The sequence below is a fragment of the Cuculus canorus genome, chromosome 14, assembly GCF_017976375.1.
Source record: "Cuculus canorus isolate bCucCan1 chromosome 14, bCucCan1.pri, whole genome shotgun sequence".
In the NCBI taxonomy this organism is placed as follows: domain Eukaryota; kingdom Metazoa; phylum Chordata; class Aves; order Cuculiformes; family Cuculidae; genus Cuculus; species Cuculus canorus.
Window position 1 is genome coordinate 3526420 of NC_071414.1, and position 26288 is coordinate 3552707.

A 26288-nucleotide genomic window follows, 5' to 3' on the forward strand; every position below is an offset into this window, starting at 1 on the left:
ATACACATTAAACAAACGTACACGCTAACTTCTTAAGCCATCATTTCAAACAAGCGCAGTCTCATTCAGCTGAAATTCTGGCAGTGACACCACTTTCCCTGGGGCAAGTTTAAATCAGTGGAATCTAGGACCAAGAAAGGTCATTGATTATCTGCGGGATGGCATTAGTTCATGCCAAATTATATTACCAAGGAAAAAAGAGAAATCCACAATCAAATCGAGTGCCATCCATAAAAACGATCATCAAGATTTGTCCCAGCCTGTGAATCACAAACTTCTATCTGTATACAAATGCAAGGCTTTTAAGACTTATCCTCCTTTAGGAGAACCTAATATCTTTAAATACCCAAAAGACAATGTAAGAAAAAATTAAGAGCAAAATCACTTAAGCAAGAACTACTTTTCTTTGACCTGAAATGTACTGCAATGGCCATATCAAATGGACTGTCTTTTGCTGCTGTTGGAGCACAGATTTTATTCTCCACTTCAAAATTAGTCTCTGTTTTCACTTCATCTCCAAAAAGCATTTGAGAACCCAAGTAGAAACAGTTCTTGAAGAGCAGGATCTACGTGAATGTGCATCTGAACTGCATAGCACTGCTATATTTCTTGTTGTACATTAAATATATGAGTGTATTTGTAAAGAACTGCTTAAAAGAAACATCACTCTGATCTTAGAGATGCTCAAAACCAATAAAAATTGCACTTGAGAGATGAGATTCTCTGAGGAAAGCAATTAAATTGAACTTGATACAAGTATCAGCACAAGATGCATACAGCACAGCCTCTCTACTCTAAGAGGGTGAGGCATGACCACAGCTCAGGGATCCCCTCTCAATAATTTCAATTGACATTTAACCTTGGGGAACTTAAATATTCCAACATGACACACAGCTGCAGCCACCAAGAAACACAGGGGACAGGATGTTAGCAGCTTTATGGTGACACTTGCTCCTTGAACACAGAAAGGATTAAATTAAATTATCAGATAGCTTTCAGGAAGGTGGTATTTTTTCCCTGGAAGGGGATATACAGCTTCCAGCCTTGGGATAAGAAAAAAAAATTTAGAGGCCAGGTTTACAAGCTTGGCCTGCAATACGAAACTTGACTTTGCAAGACTCCAATTTGAGAGAGAATCAGTGCATCTTAGGAATATCCAATGGAAAATATAAAGTTTGCTAAAGAGGAATCACAAGGAATCCATAAACCCGTTACACAGCTCTTTGGTGTTAGACACAATCTGGAGATAAAGGCTGATGCTCACATCCTCAGCTGAGCAGCTGTAACTCCCTAGCATAAAACCAACGGCATAAAGAAATTTCTTTTTTAAAATAAAAGGATAAGGGACTTTTTGCTTTATTTTAGAGCAAACACTTAAAGCATTGTGGCTGTAATGAGAAGCTTAAGTTAACTGGTGATGTTCATATATGGCTAAAGTATGACTTTAAAGGACCACTTAAGCACTTGGCTTGCCCTGCAAAATGATGTATTAAGCACCAGTGCTACCTCAGATGGTCCCGCTGCCATCCCAGGAGCCCTGTTTGCAGGATTCACACCTCATGTCAAGCACAGCTCATCTACCCACCGTTTGTTTAGAGCAAAACCTCCTGGCCTTGCTCAGCCTGAGAAGATCAGCATCCATTCAGCATACTTAGAAGATTGCAAGAACTGAAGGTAGTACAGAAGAACTTAGCATAGACCTTAAATATTCACTTTATTCTTACAAGATGCTAGGTGATGTCCAACCAACACTGTTATTGTTCTGCCTGGCAAAGCAGCTAAATACAAATCCATCCCTAGCAGCACTCTATGGGCATAAATATCATTCTATTTGTGAAATCCGTGACCTAAATCCACCGGGACCATGGAGGTAAAAGGTACACTCAGTACTAACAACTGACTGGCAAAGCGAAGACATGGGAAAATGCCTACACGGTGGCACAAGCCTCCCTCCACCCAGTGCCATAATACCACAATCTTCTGGCTCAGACAGCCTTCGGGGCTTTGGCATCTGAGCTTACGTGCACACACAGGGTCTGTTAAGAATTGGTGCAGTTTTTTAACCCTCTGTGGAAAAAAAAGGGTCTTCTGTATACAAGCACATTTCTTTCATCTCCTCAGCCTCTTGTGCAATGTGTGAGCTCAACCACCACCAGCACTCCCTGGCATTTCCCATTCTCTCTGCAAACTCTCCAGTCTCTCCTTCTCAAGCCTTGCAGCCGTTCGGTGTTTATCACGAGCCACCAAAGTGCTTGCCCTCTTCTGAGAACACAGAGCTTCAAAATGACCTCTACTCTCCATACAACATCGAGATCAGCCACCTCCTATCCCACACCACCACAAAACACCTAAACTTCTTCCACAAAGTTCATTACCTGCACTCACTTCATTTTCTCCTCTCCTTCCCACCTCCAGAGAAATTTCTGTGCAAAACACTGCTGTAAACAAATCATCACAAACACAGAAGTAGGACGAAGCACATAGCAAATATTAACACTGCAAAGGTCTAGTGAGCTCACACAAAATCCCACCACTTCCAAGGAACCACTGCAGCATAAGAGCCACTTTTGTGCCAAGGCAGCCTCAGTGCAATAAACACTAGAAAGTAGTTTTCACTGGGCTCAACCATAAATAGTTTCTTGGGGATCATTACACAGTTGTGCCATCCAGAACAAGGTCTCCTGGAAAAGCCAAGTAATGCTTGGTGTCTGACAACTGCCTCTGTTCCAGGACAAGGGGCTCCTCCTCAGCACAACCATAGCCACCTCAGCTGTGACATCTCATCCCTGTGCCACCTACAGCTTCCCAACGGAGGGCAGAGCCACCGCAGCCCCCAGGGAGGTGCACAATGAGGTCTGGCCAGTTAGCACCTACCAAGAAGTAGTATGACAAATTATTGCATCCACACACCTTAAGACTCCGTAATAACAACATCCCTGCTGTAACACCTAGCAACCCCTCCTCGGAGAGCTCTTTCAACACATTGCCAGCTCTGTAAAGCTTTGAAAGTGCAGCACATGAACCAGATACAAATCACAGCAGCTTCTACAAAAGTTTGAATGCCATGCTTCAGTTCACCCGGCAATGGGAAAGGAGCAGCTGTGAAAGGTTGCAGTGTTACCAAAAACCTCATGATATTTGGGGGCTGAGGATGGAGGAGGGCGATTGCTGATTTTAGCTTTCCCTTCTGCTTTTAATTTCATGAGAATCTCGGCTTCTAAGTTTTCAGGAAAAAGCCTGATTAGGTGAATGCAGAAGGTTCTAATAGCTCAAGCGAAACAAAACTGGTTTTGTCATTTCATTGCTTTTAAGACATTTGCAATCCCACAGGCCCTGATTCAAGATTTTTGGACACTTGAGGTTGGTTTCGGATGAGGTCCCTGTTCAAAGTATGACATGGGCCAATGTTGCTTGGCTCCAGGTTCCACTGAAGGTGTTTGTTTAGATGACTTAAACCAAAACAATCTCACAGGGGAGCAAAAGCCTGGGAACACTGCACTTTCAAAAAGGACAAGTCCCACCGTATACGAAGTACCAGGCTACAGTTCAAAACGAGATCAGAGCAAGATCCAGCAAAAGCCATGTCAAGTTTTGCTTTCACGTGAGATGCCAACTCAGAATAGTTTCTGGCTGAACACGTCACAAAGAGATCCACGAAATGCATACTATTAAATCTGACACCCCACTAATTCTGGTCATGTTTTTGTTGCAAAGTCAGCATTCAGCCCCAGAAACTGTTAGGTTTTACAAGCATTTTTCAAGCAACCTAAATACTGTGCAACTCCAGGAAAAATTATGGATAAGTACCAAAACCCTGTGAAAGTCCAAGTCCTGCCCCAAATCCAAGATGCAGTTAGGCGTGGTTTTAAATACACAAGCTGCAGTGTGTAAATACCTCATCGAAGCTTCAAACCGAGTGCTCCTCTGCCCTCGCCACCTTCCAACATCTTTGCAGCACATTTGGCTGTTGGACAGACCTTAGCACAGGCAGACACCAAGGAATACTTCATGGCCAAATGCCATGCAGGACTTGGGCACAGGACGGACCATCAGGTTCAGAGTTCAACTCTGAGTCTCCTTGCCTCAGCCTGGCCCTGGTTTCCCACCATCAGTGTTTCACAGGTAGCTTTTCAAGAAAGCTAACCCTCAGCCTTGACCAAAGTCAACTGATGACATAGCTGGTCCAGATACACTGATAAGGCACTGGACAACCTACCTGGAGTCTCCTATCCAGCTAAGTCCTCTTGTTCTACAAAGGGTTGCTCCCACTGAATCACCTGGAGCTCCTCTAACACAACACTCTTCCTCCTGTAAGTCCTGAGGTACTATACAGAGCCAACACCGCATGCATGGGCTGCAGCAAGTGCCTTCACTCTTTGATGCCATCAGAGATTTTTTAGCCAACTTTCCTGACTAAACACACACACGCTTCAAGAAACCCCCTATTTTAAAGCTGTAATGTAAACAACCCCAAATTATTACTATCCCCTAAAGGCTACTGCTGGCAGGCATCAGTGATAAAGCTCTGCCAGAGCAGTCTGGCATCTAGCAACAATTTGTTTGTTGTCCTGCAAAAATACAGAGAGCCTTGCCATATGGTATTAGCAACTTTCTGGTAACATTAAGAAATATATTGGCTTGGAAAGCAGTTATCACACCAGAAAAAAATCTTATGCCTCAGAGGCAGGTCTATGCTGTAAGTGGTATGAGCAGAGTGGTGCTGGTCAGGGGTGGGGTAGAGGTGATGGTGGCCAGCAGAGCCATGCCACCTCCAGCCCTGGCGCGAATGACATGCTCCTGGCAGAGCTTTTCTTCAGGAGCTGGACCATGCTGGAGGGCACAAGGTCAGCACTGCTTATCTGTGCTTTTTAAGTGCCAGGAGGGCTTCAGAGCTATACACGGCATCAGCAAAATCTGAGCCCAGACAGCACCTGAGTTACCTGTCATCAAGCTGAAGCAATGACTTAGCCACCCCGAGTGGATAAAGAGTTCCTACCTTTCAATCAAAAGCTTTTTTCCCATTGTTCACATTAAGGGCAGAGAAAGGAGAAATGGAACCAAACCTACTAAAATGCTTTTTAAAATGATGCATATATACCACAATGATTTTCTGAAAGTGTGTGTCTACCAGCTCACTGAGAAAGAAAACCCAAAGAGAGATGGTGCAAATCAGCACATGGACTTGGTGGGCAATCACCTATTCTATAGTATCACCTCCTCTCAGGCTTGAATTCTTACAAGAAGCTGAACTGATGAACGAGCAGGGACTTCTTGAGATACAACTTTACTGCTCTCACTCTCTGTAAAGCTGGCAGGGATGATACCTGTGACAGACTCCATTCCATCTATTGCTTTTCTAACTCTGACGCTATTCCTGGAGTTTTCTCCATAGTCACATCCTACCTCAGGAGAAGGACTTGTCCCCATTTACAGTGGTGCAGGAGTATCCTACAGACTCACAAGTGTCGAGCTTATGTCCCCATGCAGAGCAGCATCACATGGAAGCACAGCACACAAGTGACAGTCACCATACTGTTCCTATTCCACCTGCATTGGAGTCCCATCCCACCCTGAGGAGACGGCTTCAGCACCCATCACCTGCTTCTCCTTCCTAAAAGAGCTCAAGAAGTGGCTTCAAGCCCTGAGAGATGGAGCTGTTCTCAAAATGAACCGAACAGAGAACAACAGAGAGAACCAAAAGGGAATGACATTGCTGCTGGATCTGGAAAAGATGCAGTCCACCCAATGCCATGAAAGAACATTAATGGCATTGCTTCGACCACCTTCTGAAGAAATTTCAGGATCAAACTGAAGATGCACTTAGCTCTTTCCCCATTCTTCTCAAATTTTCTGGATTCCTTCCAGTCCTTACTTCCCTTCCCTGCTTCTATTTCTTGCTCTGAAAACTGATGTGTCCCTTGCTATGATCTGCAATACGCAGCCTCTCCTCCCACTTGGCAGCTTTGTGGGAAGCCAAGGTCCATTTGCCTCCGCCTTTGGTCAGTCCAGAAAAACAAGCCTCTTCTCTCCTCTCCCTTTATAGCTGGCCGTGCAAAACTCTCCCGTTATGGATAGCGGCTATGGCCTGAGTGTTGGTGCCGATCAGATGGGTGGCTTGTAGAGAAACATGAGAAATTCCCTGGCAACAGTGCCTGGGCATTCGGAGATGCTCTGATCTCCACGTAGCAGTGGCTATGTTAGCAGCAGGGCTTTGGTCATCTTTTAATCGTGTTGACAGATCCAGTTTAAGCTTCACAGAGATTGCTGCAAATGCCTTCCTGACAAGGCGACTGGGGCAGGACAGGGAGAGGAAATCTCTGCAGCATCCTGCAGTTCTGGGTAGCACCAATTTGCTGTAAGGACAGGCACAGCAAGAGCAGTTAGCGGTGGCCAAGGTAATTAACAGCCACCTGCTCACACCCCAGGCTGCTATTTCTTGCTCTGGAGTCCTAAAAGACTTATCTTTGACAGCCTTTTAGAAACATGAAGTCCTCACTTTATTGACGTTCTTATCTGAATGCACGAGATAAGATAAGCTAGGGCAGAGAGAAGAATCACAGGACTCACCAGGAGAACCACATTTAGGAGCTCAGAGCTCCTTCAAGGAGACCATTAGCTCCTCTTTCTCCCCTAACCCTGAATTACTGCAGTCAGAGTTCTTGCATTGGAGGTGACCAGCCACACTGTGCTTTGTCACAAATCGGCGTCACATCGAACCTCTCCTTGGAAGGAGAGCTGAACCTTTCAGAATCTACAGAATCTACAGAATCTACTGTGTTTTACCAGAAGTTCCTGCTCTGAGCTTTCATCTTTTAAACCCTCTCCTTCTAATATAACTCCATAAAGTTCAGTGGTCCGTACAAAACTTCAGCAAAAGCAGAAAACTCATGACTTACATTTTCTACAGCAAAAATCCCCAGGCAAAACAAATATGGTCAGATGGAAACAAATGAAATGAAATCTTCCTTGGGCCTTCTTCAACACAGCGCCAAGAATCAATGAAGAAACACAATCCAATTCGTTTCCCCCCAGTGCTGGTTGCCATTGACAGAAAAGTCACTCCCTGTACAACACCTGCCCTGTCTATAAGTTTTCATAAGCAGCACGTAGAGCGTCGGTGACCTCAGCATTTGCATGCTGTGACAACAAATAAAGTTAGAAATCTGCGCAAAACACCTCCGAGTCCTTTGGCCAAAGTTGGCTGAGAACACATGTGCAGTAACAAACAAGCAAGGGAGAAAACACAAGGTTTAGGGCTCCTGAGAAAGCTCCATCAAAAGACTCTGCTCAGAAATGTGGGCTTAGGTGCAACTGCTGATAAACAGAATCATAGAATCACAGAATCATAGAATCATAGAATAGTTTCGGCTGGAAGGGACCTTAAAGATTATCCACTCCCACCCCCTGCCATGGGCAGGGACACCTCCCACCGGATCAGGTTGCTCCAAGCCCCATCCAACCTGGCCTTGAACACCTCCAGGGATGGGGCAGCCACGACATAATAATCCAAAATAAAAAGACACAAAGGCTGCTCTTCTCAGCCCTACAATAAAACTGGCTCTGAGGTGGGGAGCAAGCCCCAGCTCTGGAGCTCCTGCACACATCACCAGTTCCACCCGAGAGATACCACAACCTGCTCCGGTCTGTAATACCCTTTGTAGGTGATTATGGGAAACAAAAAAGACTAAATGCAAAGCAGGTTTTCAGCTGGGGGGGGGGGTGGTGGATCCAGAACTGCTGACTGAGGAGAACAAAGCCAGATGGCATATGCTGGTATTGTTAGGGATTATGCAGTGTAAGGCAATAGGAAATGAGCAGAGAAAGAGACTCGGTTGAGTCCCACAGCTCCTCTCTTGCCAAATGAACGTACCGGGGCGACCGTGAAACAATCAGTTTATGGGTTTCGTTCCCCTCCACCCCTAGACTGAACTTAAATATTTGTATAAGCACAGGCATAACTTTTATCTAATGTTTTCCTTGGGGTTTACTAGCTGTTTAGAGCATTCAGGCTAAAAAGCATTCCGTCAAACTCTTGCCACAAAAAGAGCTGAAACTATGATACTAATTAAAACCACATTCTTTGGTATCAAGAAGACATGCTATTATTTTCTTTTTTTTTTTTGCTCATGAGAAGCTGTTAATATGGGCAACACGTCTGGAACATTTTCCTTCCAAACGCTGTGCTCCATACCCCCTTCTGCTCAGGTCAGCTGGTTTATGAACTTGTCAGCAGTCTGGGGTGGGAAGGCTCATATTTACAAGAACAGATTTATTTTTTTTTTTAATGGCAAACCATTTGCCATCTTAACATTATAAAAAACACAACAAAGAAAAAAACAAAACAAAACAAAAGCTTTACACCACACAAAAGGTAACTACCTCAAGAACTGTCCTGCTTGGTGCCCAGTGAGACAAATGAAAGGAGGAATCATGCCAAAATATACTATATGTTTTCAGGATGCTCCTGGACACTCAGCGCAGAGCAGGAAGAGATGTGGGTTGCACTGTGTATCACTGCTGATCCACCCTGTTGTAAGGGCTATTAAAGCAAAAGGTCAGCTTTCATGCTCATTACCCCATCTAACTTGGATGCTTCTAAGGTCTCCATTACAAGAAGGACGTTGAGCGTGTCCAGAGGAGGGCAATGAAGCCGGCGAAGGGTCTGGAGCACAAGAGTCATAAGGAGCGGCTGAGGGCCCTGGGACTGTTCAGCCTGGAGAAGAAGAGGCCGAAGGGAGACCTCATCGCTCTCTGCAGCTCCTGAAAGGACGTTGTGATGAGGTGGGTGCTGGGCTCTTCAATCAAGTAACAAGTGATAGGGGGAGAGGAAACGGCCTCAAGTTGCACCAGGGGAGGTTTAGATCGGACAACATGAAAATTTCTTCACTGCCAGAGTGGTGAAGCCCTGGCAGAGGCTGCCCAGGGCAGGGGTGCAGTCTCCATCCCTGGAGGGGTTCAAAAAGCATGTAGGTGTGGTGCTTCAGGATATGGTTTAGCAGGCACGCTGGGGTTGGGCTGATGGTTGGACTGGATGATCTTAGAGGTCTTTTCCAACCTCAACAATTCTAAGATTCTGTGAAGGGTTACTAAAAAAAAAAAAAAGGTAAGATTTCATGCTCACTTTACCCCACCTAATTTGGGTGCTTCTAAGGTCTCCATTATTGCTGTATCAGCACCTCATAAACATTAACAAAATTATCCTTATAACATTTCAGGGAAAAGTACTACTATCATAAGGATGGAAAATTAAGGCAACAACAAAAAAAAAAGCCAGGTCTGTGTATCCTGCAAGGTCTAAGTGCGGTTAAAAACTAAATTTCTTTGCTCAAGAGCAAACTACAGTGCCTTATTTGGAGCAATAATTGCACTGCAGAAGTGCAGAAAGCAGAGAATTGGCTGTTTTGGGCCAATTCTCCTGGTGTACCAATTACCAAGTCCCCCTCTGAGCAGTGTTCTGGGTGCTGCCTGCTTCCCCGACGCAGCTCCGCAGTGGGGCAGGCACACTGCTAGCGGCTGCCCGCACAAAATCTGGGCTTAGCTTCAACCGAAGCATTCACACTACTCACACAAAAACAGAAGTGGCAGGAGGGATTCTCCAGCAATAGCATTTGTCCCACAAGTATCACTTTTGAGACCACAAAAGTAAATAATGCTTCATCAGAGTAATTTGGTTTCTGGTTTCTGTTTGGGAGCCTGGCTTTCGCTGTGTTGACTCAAAACAAAACGCAGCTTCCCTTTTTCACAGCCACAAAGATGCCAGGTTTTAATTTCTGATGGTGCAAAGTGCAGGCAGTGGAGGAGAGGGCCTCTCAGGGCTCTGATATTTTATTTTATATAGCTTTTTTTGGTGATATCTTAGCTTTGAGCAAGCTCCTGCCTGGTTAGTAACCTTCTAGGTTTGCCAACAATACGGAAGAACTGCCTAAGTTCCCAAAACAAGTAAAGACATAAAAAATATGACTTCAGAAAGAAGTTAAGCTAGATGGGCGAACGCGCTGTAATTTGTTACATGCTTCCATTGTGTGGGGATCCAAAGTAATAAAATATTCCTGTAACGCTAGAACTGTGAGGCCCAGCCCCAGAATGATGTTTGGATTCCAGTGTTAGCTCTGCCACACCATCCTCTGGCTCACCACCGAAAGGAGTCTTATGCTGTCGACCTCCCAGCTCACCCTTTTATTCCAAATTTCACTCCAAAGAAAGATCAAGTAACAACAGTTATTGCGGAGGTGACCACAACACTGTGATGCTGAGATGACATCTCACGTCAGTTTAACACAACTGCAAAATGCAGAGATATCCACATCCAAAGCACCATCAGAGAATCCCCAGGCTGGCTGCCCAACTCGATTATACGGACACAGGGGAGGGCTCAGAAGGGCATAAGCTGCCTCACAGACTCACACATCTTCTCCGTCCTGCTTTTCATTTGAGGCTGACAGGCGAAGCTCAAACACATCATTACAGCCTTGAGGAGGCTGCTAAAGGTAACACTCATGTTACAAATGAATTAATAGGAAACACTTACCTTCCCCACTAGCTTGCCTTTCCTGTTCATGCAAAGGTAGAAGTCTGTCTCCTTCCCTTTGATCCGGACTTGACTGCCAAAAGTGTCTGTTTCCACTAGAAGCTGGGCTTGTAAAGGAAGAAGAAAAAATAACATTTACCAGTGTGGTCCCATTAAGTGAGAGCACGCAAAGCTCATCAGTGCATTGTCCCATTACCCCTACTGAACCACACCGGGATGCTCTGCAAGGGAATCACCCAGGGGCTGAGCTCCAGCCTTGGTCACAGGTGCAGACCTGACACGTTTCCACTGAATCCTATGTGGATGCTCCAGATTTAATGCCAGTTTAGCACAAAACATGCACATATACATGTGCGCTCCATCAGTCCACACCAAACCCTCCACCCCAGCAGCAATATAAAGCAAGATGCTCTCCTTCATGCTGCAAGCGGGTTCTCAGAGGGTAAGAACATGGATTTTATTCATGTGAAAATAAAAGATTAGCATGACAAGAATGAAAAACCTTTCCCCACAGGACAGCCCTCCAACACTTCACAGAAGTGGTCCAGCCACACACTCGTGGTGCAAAACATTGCTGTTATCTCCTGAAGATCACCGCAACAAGCTGGCAAGGAAGAAATTCAGCACTGCTTGTTCTCTCTGATGCACACCCGCGCTGCAGATGTCCTCTGTGTGTCTACCTACAGTCCAAGGAGGGCATTAATTGCTTTCTGGCAGTCCAGGTCTGTGATTCCTGCTCTAGCTGGGAAAAATATGGTCAATCTCATAGTGCCTCACACATTTATTGAGGCCAGAGCTGGTTTGCAGCGTTGCCAGAAGCCATGGTAAAGGGCAGATTTCTGCTGCATCTTCATAAATCACCTGCCCCGACTCAAACGTATCTGCAGAGTGGCCAAGCTGCCACCCAGATGTGTAGCGTGCCATCATCATCTCAAAAACCTGGACACGTCCAAATTCAGTGTTTTATTCTGTCTTTGATCTAAACACAAATTCCAGTCATGCTCAAGGTTTGTATTCCAGGAATTTCCCTGGAGAGGCAGGAACAGGCAGATTGGACATTTTGGTTCAGATCCATCTCCAATACGGAGGGGGAGAAAGGAGACATGGTCGAAACACAATGCAAGAATGTGTAAGTGTCAGCAAGTGCAAATCCACGGTCCTGCTCTGGAAATACTCACGCTTGTAAGACCCGAGCCTTACCGGAGAAACACGGCTTTTGCCAAACTCTGGAGAATGTTTGATCTGCACTGCAAAAAGTCACATTCTTTTTGGCATTCATATTTCAAACTTTAAAACTCTCTAAGAGCAAATATGTTCGCTGTAAGGATTTACCATGGGGATAGACATAGGAGTTTGTTTCATTTAAACACATTAATATTTTTCCCACTTGTAAAGTCAGCTTTTGGCTTCTGCAGCAGTGCAAATAACACAAAACTTTAACTCACAAGGGCCCTAAACAGAGTTTTCCCTTTGCAACTCAGTCACATATGCAAGTTCAAGGTTTTCCAGTTACTAGCTGTTCCCATTTATTTAGATTTATTTGTTAAAACAGTTATCACAGGGGATATTTAAAGAATAACTTCTTTCTGACCGCAAGTGGGATAATGCCTGTATTATAGCAGAATATCACTTGCAATCATGCATAAATATGGATATTTATCTAAGTCTTTCAGAAATCCAGAGCGGGGCAAGAGGGGCTGCTGGTAGCAGGGCTCACAGCAAGGGCCAGGAGTGCGTCAAGGCTTTAGCCGTGCTGGTGTGCAGAGGGTGTCCGGTGGGCAAGTGGATGTTGCAGTGTGTGCACAGAGGAAGGATGTGAGCAGAGGCACGTATTCCTGGCTGGGCACAGGGAGATGGCACAGAGAGCAAGGAGAGCAGCACCTGTGCTTGTTCTGCCACCACCACCGCTGTCACCAGGCTTGGCTCCCTTGGCTCGAAGCAAACAAACAGCTCGGTTCTGTGCAGTGCAAACACAGCAGCAGGCAACACAAACACTCAGCCAGCGCAGGTGGGTTGTGCTGGAACCCACAGCCCTCAGGCAGGATTTGGCCCCAGGAGCATCCCAGCTAGGTTTTTGGGTATTTGTGATGAAGAAAGCAGCTTGCCAGCAATAGCTGAGTGCTGCAGGCTTTCCCTCCACACCTGCCAAGGTGGTATCGAAGCAGTACCCACATACCTCAGTGAGGAAGGGCCACACAAATCAGAAATAACCCGTTCTAGTAAGGATATAAAGATGAACAAAGCCAGGATGGAGGAGGATGGCACGGGGTCAAGGGGGAGATGAGCAACATAGTGTACAAGTCGGTGAAAGCCCACTGCTTCAAGATCAGGGAGGCTGCTCAGATGCAACACAGCATTAACAAACCAGAGATCAGACAGAGGCAGGGCTTTAAAGAGGTGATTGGGAAAGGTCTTCCCCTCAAACGAAGAAAGGTGTTAGAGAGGACTAATTGTCAGCCTCAGGCGGGGAGAGCAGCAGCTCGCACACAGGGAAAGGTTTTGTCATCATAATAAGATGTCCAAAAGATTGGCGCAAGAACCACAGCCAACACTCAGAGCACCAAGGAGTTGCCCAGAGATTGACAGTGTTGAACCCACCCAGGCACACAAACATACTTGGAGTCACCCACCGAAGGGGTCAAGCGAGGGCTCCAGAGCCTGAACACAGGCAAGAACAGAACACGGCAAGTTCCTCTCTGAGCTGCAAGGCATTCCCCGTCTGTTCCATTCTTAGCGCTGCGACTAAAGCTGCTAACGCTGAATATGAAATACCGGTTAGGGCCAGTCAAAGTAGAAGCTAACATTGATAAAGAACTCCAGTGCAAGAGTCTCGATCCGCAGTCCTGCCAGATAGTCAGCAACCCGCACCCCTCCGATGCAGGTTCCCCCTGGCAGCCCGCGCTCAGATGGATAAACACGGGGATGCCGGCTCGCGTTCCCCACCCCCTCACGCTGCAGCCTGTATGAGTAATATCCAAGCTGATTTTAATTTGAAAAATATCACCTTAAAAAGATGCCGGTTCCCTGCTGTGAAAATTAAAACCATCTGGATGGAGTGATTTCAAATAATTAATCTAGGTCTCCTTTGACACCGCTACTAATTAAAATATGATACCTTCCTCCCCCTTTTTAAATAAAGAATTTAAATAAAGTTTAAAGATCTAATAAAATAATGTCATAATTCAGAACTAAATGGAAGTCACCTTTCCTGCAGGCTGCAAAGGTTACGCTGGTGCTGAGATCCCTCCTGGGTTAGTGCCACAGCACGGACCAAGCAGCAGCAGATGGGCAAGCACGTGCGACACCCACACCAGTAAATACTCCGGCATACATAACCCAGTGCCCCAAGGAGGCACACGAGCCCCAGAGATCATCCTGCACCCAATGTCTTGGAGTGGGGAGCAGAGGAAGGAGGTTCAGCTGATGCTGTCTGCTCCCTGTTTCCTCCTAGTTGCCAAAGTACACGCTAAGGGCACACATCAGCACCCACTTCTGAAAAATCAGTCTTAAGATGTTGGAAACACATTCTTATTTCTAGGGATCCTTGACCTCTTTTCCTATACGAGAGATCAGTGTGGCTTTAGGGTTGGGTTCCTAATCCAGTTGGCTTCCACCGTTAAGACACCCAAGCCAATTCTTGTTCTTACAACAGGCATCTCCCTAAATTCTCTCAGGAGCTGAGATGGGGAGCTTGGGCAACACATCTAGTCAGCTAAAATCAGCTGGGATAAAGCCTAGTCCTTAATACTGCAACAAGAGTTTTTGAGGATGGAGGCCGGCCCAGAAGAAGGGGCTGCTGAGGTCTCCCACCCAACTTACATGTGACAGGAGAAGAGCTCAGCCGCCACCACCAAGATTCAAATAAATATAAGCTGAGCTAGGCTTGCTGTCTCATTTGTCTTCATGATAAAGATGCCATGGCCACAATGAAAGTGCAAGGGTAAAATCCAAGGGAATTTCCACTAAGAGCTCAGGTGAAATAAGTCTCACCAAGCTGGAGCAGTGTCCCTACAGCAGTCTGCTGCTCAGGACACCTGCTTTCCAGCTCCATTCGTCCCTGGACACTCCATGGAGAGATTACAATCTTTGTTTTCAAAAGCCCTGCACTCTAGCCTTCAGATCAGGTATTATTGTTTAAATTCTTTGACAGCTAGATATTCTGATATATTTTCCAGGGGGGAAAAGAAAAACAGCTAGAGAGAAAAGATGTCTTTAGAGGGTGAGCTCTTCTGCCACATGCTTTTGCCTTATTGGCCCATTTAATCTAAACCTTCCTGAAAACTCCCACTGGAAGAGACTGGAATTCCTCACATGTCTAGGTGAAAAGGATTACATATATACGTTGAAAAGCTATCTTCCAGCTAAGAAAACATGAAGTCAGGGAGATATGTGAAGGTAGCAGAAAACAGGCCAAATTATCTTCCAAATATTTCCTGGGAGCGGGAGGACGGGAGCCAGAAAAGCATGGGGAAAGAAAGGAGAAAGAGGGCACCTGAGAAGTGCCAGGTTTACATGTGCCTACCATGAAAGCCTAAGCACCATCCGGTTTGAGAGAAAGGGGAAAATACAAGGAAGGTGCAGAACGATTGGATACTTTGAGTCTACCCACCGTTGCTTTTATTTCCCCACCACCAGGTATAAAGCCCGCAAAAGGAGCCACAGAGAAAAAGAAGCTACAGCCACTTATACCACCCATGGGCATCCTGCAGCAGGACAGCTAAAACAGATTTCCTGAAGAAAACGTTCTCTGAGGGAAAGAAGATTTTGTTGCTTTTATTGCCCTCTTTTTTCTGATGCAATTACAAAGTTGGGGAAAGCATTCCCAGCACTTGAAACCATTTCCAGTTAATGAAGAGGAAGGATGTACAGACACGTCGAGGCTGAGACCACAGTGTGTGTGACGGAGAACAGCTCTCTAGTTTAGTAATTCTGATGCTATGAACAAGACAGAGTGCATTTCCACAGTTCACAGCATATATTGCACCTGATGGGAGAGTAAAATTCACTCTCTTGTAAGATAGAATCTTCCAGTGTGAACCCCAGCACAGCCAAGGGTGCTCAAAACAGCTGAAACCTGTTCAAACACAGCCTGTCCCTGACCAAATCCACGTGAATCCTTTACATGACCACAACATAGGAGGGAATGACCCTGTCTCCGCTTCACATCCATGACGTAATTACAAGGGAATTATGCCAAAATTAGGTAAAGTCTGGAGGGCCTAATAAAGGCTATGAACAAGTGAGGGAATCTAGGCTGCATCCTCAAGTTCTGTTTGCACACTGGTGTATTCCTCCAAACTGTACCCTTTTAAATACTTATAACCCACACAACCCAATTCCCTTCTCAATTATTCCGGTGCAAATTGGAAGTAACTACCAAAATCAATAAGGCTGGTGCTCACGGGGGCAGAGCTCTGACCCACATACCACTGCAATTAGCTCATTGAGTCTGTCTTGAGCAAGCATAGGATATGTATGTCAAATTATTAAAAGGGATGGTCGTGGGGAAATGGAGTAAAAGCACTCCAAGATCCAGGATCCAGGTATTTTCTTTTTTAAGCCATCACTTTGCTCATGCAAGGGAACAATCCGGTCTTAACCTAGGCTTTTAAAAATGCCATCTCTCTAAATGGGGTTTTCTTTTAAACCTCATTTAAACACCATATCTTTTACCCAGTCAGCTGATGCAATGAGAGAAAAAGACACAATTTGGAGCACATAAGCCCCTCAGAGCACCAACACATCAATATATGCCAATTGCCGAGACCCCTGTGCACTTTTCCATGCCTGATTTTGGGGCAGGAAGGGGAGCAGGACTGAGCACTTTGTGTGAACAAAGGAAAACTGCAGAGAGAACCTGCCACCCGCGTAACAGCCTCAGTAGCTCTCAGAACCAGACAGGATAAATATTTGCATGGGAGACATCAGAAGAAAATCTATAATGCAGCAAAGACCTCAAAGGCACTTACAGTGCAGCAACCTGATCCTGCAAATACTTTCACACAAAGGACTTCACAAACATCGGAAGTCCCTTGAGTGCTGATAAAGACCCCTACATTGCTTTAGGGTCCTGGCTCTGCCATCGGCCACACGGTTGGACATGCCGGGAGCATGGCTTTGGACACAGAGGTGTGAACATCCTCCCTCCCTTGCCCTGCGCAGGGCTGTCTCCTCGCCCTGCCTACCTACAGCCACCGCAAGGGCTTGATGCAGTAGAGAAAAGTGCAGAGTCACAGGACTTTTTAACAGCGAAACAAGAGCGAAAGTTGCCCTTCTTGGCACACTTTTCCTCTGGGCTTCACCCCTGCACTAGCTAAAAAGAGCTTCAGTCTCTGGGAGGTGCTTTCAGGCACTCTCATCTGCAAACAACCACCTAGAACTAAGAAGACATCCTGTCCCCTTTCCAGGATGCTGAGCTATCCCGTCGGCGCTCACTGGGCACGTCTACATGACACGAGGCCAAAACATGCAGAAATATCCACACTGGTGCCAACCACGCCAGCCTGAGTACCCAGTCCAGGGCAGATGTGCAAGCATGACACATCGCCGCAGCAGTTAACCCCACAGGGTGCACAGACCGAGATATTCCGGTAATAAAATATCACTCACACGGTACTGAAACCTCGACATCGTTACAGTGGTCTCACCTGTACAGAATGCCCACCCAAAAAATTCCACTACCAGCTCAGCGAGTGGCTAACAAAACACACCCAGGGAACAATGCTGAGCTGCTGGTGTTCCTCAAGCATCTCAAGGACCATCTTGGGGACAGCCTGTCTCCCACCCTCTAGGAGATGTGTTGCTTATGCCAGAATGGCAATACCAAGGAAAAAAGGAGATTCTGAAACAAAGAAGTGCTCTTAGGACTGCCCAGGCTCCTAAAGGATGACAAAGCTTCCAGAGATAGTCCCTATAATCTCTATTCACCACATCCTGGGAGAAGCTTAAATGAAAATTCACTAATTTGAGGTTTTTTACTAGTCCATGCATATGAAATTGGTTTGATAGCTTAGCTGACATAAGACCGGTATAAGCACCGAGGTAGGTCTGAGACATTTTGCCCAACTTAAATAAAAGTTTAATAAATCCCCAAATCTATGATTCTGTGAAAAACAAAATAAAGAAAAAATATCTGAGGACAACACGAAAATTTTAAGTACCGTATTACTGGTCCAAGCCTGCACTACTCAAGGTCTGGCCATCATTTACCCATGTGAAAAATGAATGTAAAATACTGTCATCCTGATACAGAGCCGTTTGCACTCAGTTATAGATATATGAAAACAGGATTAAGCAGTGGGGAATCAGACTTGGCCTTTTGCAGAAGTTTTATACATAATTTACCATAAGAGACACAAAAAATATTTTGGCAGTTGCTTCAATGATGGTGAATAAGCTTATTTAGACAAGATCCAGTAAAACTGGAGGCAATAGGTTGTGCGCTTTAAAAACGCCTGGGTGGGGAGCGGCAGTGAACAAATTCTGCACTGAACTTTGCCACCTGCACACTCGCAATGACTAAGGAGAAGGCTTGGAAAGAGAAACGTTAAAAATGTTAGCACAGAAATTCCTCTATCTCACCAGGGTGTCTTGCTGCCTCCAAACACAGCTCAAGTGGACAGTATTTCTACAGAGGCAGGAAAGCTGCTTGACAAGCTGCCAGGCTCCGAGTCTGGAATTAGTGAAGGATGAGCCTCAAAAAAGTTCAGAAGCTCTGTTATGCTTGAAAAAGCACCTAAAATGAAAAATAAAGGGCCAAAACCTGATGTCTTTGATCATTCTCATTTGAATAAACTCCTACTGACACAGTCAAGCCCAACAGACAGGGACCTCAGAACCTGGCCCGCACTGCCTTGCTGAAACGCATCCAAAACGCTCGAGTCTCTTGGGTCTGGGAATAGCATGAACCTTTCCCGTCCCACAGAGGGTTAGAATTACCACAAGAACAAACCCTCCTGAAGTTATTTTGACTTTCCCGTTCCCTTGCTCAGTCTCAGCCGAACCCAATATAAACACTGATGTACACAAAAATAACAATAAGCAGAGAACGACAACTATGGGAACCCCATGTACTCTTCCTTCTCCAAAGTTGCTTTATTTGTGGCCAGCAGCGTAGGACAGACCACATGTACTCTGAAGCACTCACCCACCTCTCTTGGGCAACCTGCTGGTTGGCTGCTCGTCCTTGGCAATGAAGTAGATGTTATGTTAGTACCACCATATCCCTGTACTGAAGAGACTCAAGCACATAAATCTCTCCCTATGCCAACACCACGATGGTTTCACATACGCCAAAAGTTAGTCCATCCAGGCTCCACCGTCGTATTTGTGAGTGAGAAACACACAGAGTATTTGCAGCGTTAGTTGAATTAAGATTATCAGCCGCGCCTGATATAATAAGATGCTACGTTCTAACCACGCAGGTTAGAGAGTTACTGCCCTCCAGTAAAAGTTGAAATTATGATAATTAATCTTATTGAGAGGACTATAAGCACACGCGTTAGTTTTCTCAAAGGGACTCACTGTAACTTTCCCTTCTCCCAGCTAGTAAAAAAAATATGCTGAAAATAAAGTTGCAGGATGCTCCAGTATTTTCAGTGGGATTCTTGTGGCTCTGAACCCAGAGAAGCAGAGGCACAACCTACCAGAAAAAATGTTCTGGCACAAGGGGAAAATTCCTCTATGTTTTAAGATTTTAAACAGGGTTTGCTCTTATAAATGGATAAAATTATAAAATATCTGACTTTTCAATGCTTGTGCTGCACTGATGCTCACTTTTGCCGTATAAAAGATAACATACTATTGAATGAGACATACACAATCATCACTCTTACATAAGGGTATGAGAGAGTGACTATTTCAGGGCATGTGCTGAAAGAGGAGGACAAGAACTGATCTGCTATAACACCCGGAGACACTCATCCTCTGGAACCAGCTGCAGCCGAAGCAAGTCCTTGGGGTGAAGCACCTTGGAGGAGGGTTCTCAGTATCACTCCTTTAGAAAAGGTCTCTCCCTACAGACATACCACAATTGTTTCAACTATTCTCAGAGCAGCAGCAACACAAATAACACAATTCGGATATCATTATACCTGCCTTTAACACCTTTGGCTCTATATATTTATTTTTGGAAACACATTCATCACGAGGCTTTTCTTAAGCTATTACCCGCAGTCCATAGCTTAGGTAATTTTACTAGCTTAGACTATTTTACTTGCCTTTTACTGCATTTAATTGCAGGAGAAGTTTTAAAAGTCTTTTTTTTCTCTTATTTCTAGAGCCATTTGGGACAAAAAGGCATGTGGCGCTGGGTATTTAAATAAGGCCTGTCAGAACGGTAAAATTAGTTTTACATTTTAATAAAGGTACTTGAAAAACTCAAATATAATTCCACATTTGTATTGTAAAGCATCTGGATTAAGAAAACGAGATCCATGTCAAATCTTTATGTAAAAAGGAAATCAAGTACTGAACTAAGCCACTCTTCATCCGTGGCATCACAAACAAGAGCAGCAAAGAAAAGACATAATACCTCTAATAGCTTTTTGGGGGTATTGTGGGCTTAAAGAACCAATGTGACAGTGTAAAATCTGTATTATATTATTTATTACTTATCCCAATTTCAATTTATGGAGACCCACGTCACCTATAAAGCTCAGACTCAGCCCCACAGAATCAGACTGTCCTGAGTCAGAAGGGACCCACAAGGACCATCGAGTCCAGCTGCTGTCCCTGCACAGCACAGCCCCAACACTCACCCCGTGGGGCTGAGGGTGTTGGCCAAATGCTTCTGGAACATTGTCAGGCTCACTGCTGTGACTGCTTCCGCTGTTCCAGTGCTCCACCACCTTCTGGGGGAAGAGCTTCTACCTAGAACTTTTTCTCAGCCCTTTTCTCTCCTCCCTGCACAAAAGCACCCTTCCCTCCTCTCCTCGCCGTGGAGGGGGTGGCCCTATGGATCCAGGCAGTGGGTGCCATGCTGGTAGGTGATGCCGCTGCTGGAGGTGTCCAGACTGTACCCACCCTAATATGGATAAACAGAGGTCATTTAGCTTGGAGGGCTCTTCGGCTAGATCTTTAATCAGCACATAATTCACTTAGAAAATCTTCAGGCATACAGACAAAAGACAAAATTCAAAGGACAAACCCTCCTTGCAGCACTCACTACGCCGTGCTAGCGAGCACAGCCCTCCTCCCCACCAGGAAACCTCACTGCTGTCCTATTTTATCTCCTTCTATAACTTTGGAGTAGGCAGGAGAAGGAAATTCCCCATTGCTATTTATACACAGTAGACTTGAAATATTTAAAGGCAGCCCTGATGGCCACATCTCCGTGCCAAGCCCAGGAAGCAGGGCTGCGCCTCACCTTTGCCGCAGGAGGATAAAGCCACCCTGAAAACCTGCAAAGTAGCCAAGTCTCCCTACACTTTCTGCCACCATCCAAGCTCAGTCGACCACTGTTGCTGCAAGAGGAGCTGCCAGTGCCCATGACACCCCTCACCACCAGAGCTAACGGCACAAGGCGCCCAAGGACATGCCGCACAATCTAGCAACCGATAGCAGCCTTCCAGGATTCAAAGGGGCTCCAGGAATGTCGAGGAGGGGCTCTTGGTCAGGGAGTGCAGGATGAGGGGGAATAGTTTTAAGCTGAAAGAGGGGAGATTTAGATTAGATCTGAGGAAGATTTTTTTCCTGTGGAGGTGGGGAGGCCCTGGAACAGGCTGCCCAGAGCAGTGGTGGCTGCCCCATCCCTGGAGGGGTTCGAGGCCAGGTTGGATGGGCCTTGGACAGCCTGATCCAGTGGGAGGTGTCTCTGCCCATGGCAGAGGGGTTGGAATTAGACGATCTTTAAGGTCCTTTCCAACCCGAACCATTCTATGATTCGATGAACCTGTAGGACAAGACACAGCCCTTAGCAAACAACATTTTACTTGCAAGAGCTCTATAGCTCAGCACAGAGTTGCTAACCCACAGCAAAAGAGAGTCATTTCTCCATCTGGGATCCCATAGGAGCAGAGGAACCGGTAAACTTGAACTGAGGAGCTTCCATGCAGGCTCCTGGTGGGGAAAGCAGATGGTTTCCCCTAACACAGGTTCCCACCAGCCTGGCCCTCCACCAAGGTGATGAATTGAGCCGGGTACCAGGGACGATGTGCAGGTGCAAGCAAGCTCAGGCCAGCTTCCCCGCAGCAACTGTTTGCTGCCCTCCTCCCTGCCTCGAGCTGCCCCGACCTGGGGTTTCACTGCAGGTCCACTTTTGGTGTGAAGAGTTAAAGCTCATCCCCCGACAGGCGCGGATGTAAAGGAGACAAAAAAGCAGGATGCTGCTGAATGACAGCAGTGGGTGGCCGACAGCCCCTGGCTGGCGCGCTCTGCACACAACAGGCACAGCCAAGTGTGTCTGGCACCAGACAATTATTTCGCTGGAGGTGTGTGAGGCGGGAGCGCCAAGAGCCATTCTCATGGCGAAGCAACCAGCCATGTCGGCTAACAAAACCGCTCGCCGGAAAGCGTCCCTCTCCTTGCTCCCCATCTCCTCACCAGGGTTTTATTTTTCTGTGTTGTCCTTCCCGCTGGGGCATTTGCAGCTCTGAAAAAACAGCAGGTCAAACATCCTCAAATGGTGTATTTAGTGCTTCCCCTTGGGTTTCCGCAGCTTCCCTGCCATTTTCCTACTGGACTTGGGAGCCAAACAGTATTTATGGGGTAGCGAGCTGACCCCTCGGAGGTGGGCGAGAGTGCCTGACGTTAAGTGCTGCTAATGCGTTTTGCATTTGTGCTCGGGGGCAGGAAATCTCAACTTCCAGTGCCAAGGGGTTAATTATAATTTATATAGCAAGATCTCAGGCTGTGTTGTGTTGTTTTTTTTTTTCTCCAGCTAATTAAGAGGTACAATTACCTTTGAGAATCAAAGGGATATTTTGGTACCCAGCTCTTAGAAACAGATTACAGGCACTTAAAGCACAAGGGCATCTTTGCTTTTCTATGAGTGCTTAGGTTTTGATTTAGATCATTAACAAGAAACTGTCATATTCCTGATCCACCAACACAATGTTCAGGAGACCACCTATGGAAGCAATAGGGTAACAAATAGCATTGCTGCTTTCCCAGTGATTACCCATGATGCCGACGACATGTTTTACTGACACATTACCTGCCGCTCAGGCTTCTGGCAAAACTTTGTTTATTAATTAACAAAGCTTCATGATAATCCTGAGGTGGGTAATAGCCAAACAGACTACTCTGTGTTCAGGACTACTTACTCCCTAGACAAGCAGCAGGTCGACGAATATTACTGCTGCATCATTACTAAATCATCCCAGACAGCAGAGCAGCCCCTCTGGACTGTTCTCCACTGCCCAATGGCCGCGTGCAAACAGGGGGACCACTGATCACACAGGCTTTGGGAACTGGAGCTGAAGGCTAATTAGCAGCACTGGTTCCCAGGGTAGAGACAAGCAGGCAGTGTGGCTGGGCAGGCAGGGAGGCTGGCAGGCAGCACCCATGGGACCCACCTCCAGCAGCTCCAGCTGTGGGGACACCCAGGGAGAACACTGCTGAGTTCTGCTGGGCAGAAATGGGCAGGCTCATGCCTTGCTTGGGGCTGAGGGATCACTGGGAACACATCCATCACCTCCCACAATCTCCCTTCGTTGACTCTTTGCCTTCATGCTTGTGCAGAGGTTTAAGAGTTACAGGTCTCTCTTTCTCACCCCTCTCAGAGGTGTTTGCTGAGCCATTTGAAAAGGGTTAAAGTAATTTCATATTCAGATGTAGCAAGAGGGTGGATTAGGCAAGAACCCTTTAAATCCTGTTCCGGGGGAGCCACTAGTTACACACGCAACCTCAGCTTGACTTGGCACAGGCTACACAAATACATCTTCCACCATTCATTATTTTTCAGGGGTGCAGTGGGCTATTACTGTCCCGGAAGCTAAGTGCGAAAGTTAGATACTGATGCTGTATAATTGTCAGCGTATGCCACACTTTCACGCGTCCGTACCAAGAGGCTCAACCCTGACTCAAAACACAGCAAAAAGCAGACACGAGGTTGGCAGTGGCAATGAAAACCAACCCTTTCTCTAAAGAGGGGATCAGCATTAGGACCAAGAGGGACAACTGTCCATGTGGGTTAGAAATGAAGCTGATGCTGTCAAAGCCAATAGGGAAGCTCAGCAACAAGCATCCAACTTCACTGACCAACTGCCTATGGCTTCATTACATCATGGCAGGTTTATCAGGCTGGGCTGCCCTTTCCTGTGCTGACAGCAGCAAACTTGCTACGCTGAATTTGCCACAAGGCGGGCAGAAGCATACAAACCAAAATCCTGCCGTGTGAAGCATTGTTGTTAAACTAGGAGGAGATGAGAAGTCAACACTTCGACATGGAGAGGTGCTGACTGCTACAGAATCACAGAATCACAGAATCACAGAATCACAAGGTTGGAAAGGACCCATTGGATCATCGAGTCCAACCATTCCTAACACTCCCTAAACCATGTCCCTCAGCACTTCATCCACCCGTTCCTTAAACACCTCCAGGGAAGGCGACTCGACCCCCTCCCTGGGCAGCTGTTCCAGTGCCCAATGACTCTTTCTGTGAAGAATTTTTTTCTGATATCCAACCTGAACCTCCCCTGACGGAGCTTCAGGCCATTCCCTCTTGTCCTGTCCTCAGTCACTTGGGAGAAGAGCCCAGCTCCCTCCTCTCCACAACCTCCTTTCAGGTAGTTGTAGAGAGCAATAAGGTCTCCCCTCAGCCTCCTCTTCTCCAGGCTAAACAACCCCAGCTCTCTCAGCCGCTCCTCATAAGACTTGTTCTCCAGCTGCGGCTCATCACAAAGGAGCTCCAAGAAGTTCATTTAGAAACCTGACAATCAAAGCATCCTACAGGTATTTCCATCCCTTGAAGCTGCTCCTTGATAGTCGATTGCCTGAGAAAGGGCACGAGACTTGTCATAAGCCTTTTTATAAGATGAACTACAAAACTATACAAACCTGTGCTGAGCAGAGCGGTAACTGCGTTTTCAGTACAATGGGAGTCACCAAACATCTCACTGCAGGAGACTTCATAGAATCATAGAATCATAGAATCATAGAATCATAGAATAGATTGGGTTGGAAGGGACCTTAAAGGCCATCTAGTTCCACCCCCTGCCATGGGCAGGGACATCCCACTGGCTCAGGCTGCCCAAGGCCCATCCAACCTGGCCTTGAACACCTCCAGGGATGGGGCAGCTTCCCTGGGCAACCTGGGTCAGGGCCTCACCATTCTCAGCATGAAGAAACTGCAAGACAGGAAGCCTTTCCCACATAAAGGTTGACAATAATCAGAGTAAAAGAAGGGATGGCATTTTTTAGAGGATTTATGACTGTCTACAGGAAGGCATCTCTCTGCTCATGCCAGGTACAGCAAATGGGTGTCTCTGCAGGCAAGAGCCTGGGAAAAGACCCAGCTCAGCACTGGAAAAAGCAAGACAGGGATTACAAAACTTTTGCTTATAGTCCCAGCTTAAACCACTAACCTGCACGACTTTCAGTTAAAAGGACTTCTAAATGTTTAATCAGCAATGTGACTGAGTTATATAGAAGAGAAAAAGAAAGGGCGGGCAGATCCAGAGGGAAATACACATATACCTTTCCCTACAGCTTGCTATTTATTGAAGAAGCAGCAAAAGCTCCAGTGCACTTCAGAATACAAACGCTGACATGGAAATTCAGAGCTCTGAACTGCTTCCAACAGGGAAAATATACTGACGGCAGTCTGTTTGGAGGTCAAACAAAATCAATAGCCTTTCTCTCCAGTCTGTCTCTAAACTAAGCTTCTTTCAAAGACATCCAGAGAAAATGGATCATCTTTTGTTGGTGTGTGTGTGGGTTTGGGTTGGGCTTTTTTTGTTTTGCTTTTTTCAAGTGGTCAAACATTCATAGGAGTATAAGAAACTCTTTCCTCCCTCAACATACTGAAAGGATTGTATAGAGGTCAAAACTGCCCATCAGTTTTACTACACAATAGATGAGTTATCCAGTTCTTGGGGAGGAAACCAAGCTGGAAGCCGTTTAACACTCAGTAAGAGAGGAAAAAATAAATCAATGTATTTGCTTGATCAGGGTACGTTTAAAGCTGGTTGTCAATTAGTTCAACACAGTTTGCTGTTACACAGCACAACAATTTAGCCCCAGGAGCTGAAGTTTGCTGCATTTCCTCAGATTCCTCCTGCTGAGAGACCAATATTGGCTGCAGCCAGGTCAGGCACGGAGGAGGAGGAGTGAGGCTGGAAGTCGCAGAGCAACAGTCGGTTAAAGGGAGCCTAACATTGGATACAGCAGGACTGGGGACTCCTTCCTTCCATTCAAAGTACACAGAAAACTGGATTTATGTCCAGAAAGGAGTAGAGATGATAACTGGTTATTGCACTGGTACAAAGTGTGCCTCTGCACTCCGCAGCACACACCTTTTAAGACCAACTGTGTTATATATCGCCTTGTGCAGATGGTATCATCTTCACAGATACAAGTGGGTCACTCCAAGCTGAGGGAAAAGGCAGAAGGAATAAAGTGGCAGAATACAAAATTTAGCCTGCACTCAGTCTTTAAATAATATAAATTCTTAAAAATCTCAATACAAAAATTATGAGAAGCAAAAGGAGGGACAGACCACTAAATGGCAATTCCTAAGGGTCCCACTGAATGCACCCAAAGGGGAGCCATTACCTTCAAAGCAACGAACACTGATGACTTTATCTGCCAGTTCCATTCT

At 46.0% G+C, this 26288-nt stretch overlaps 1 protein-coding gene across 5 annotated transcripts in view; it reads right to left on the reverse strand.

The window, feature by feature from the left end:
- Positions 1-26288, reverse strand: part of FGF18 (fibroblast growth factor 18) — a 79383-nt gene that overhangs the window by 9740 nt on the left and 43355 nt on the right. For all 5 annotated transcript variants that reach the window (XM_054079609.1, XM_054079608.1, XM_054079610.1 and 2 more), the window contains one exon: positions 10529-10635. In XM_054079609.1, coding sequence (XP_053935584.1) covers positions 10529-10635 — 107 coding nt within the window. The remainder of the gene's footprint in view (positions 1-10528; positions 10636-26288) is intronic.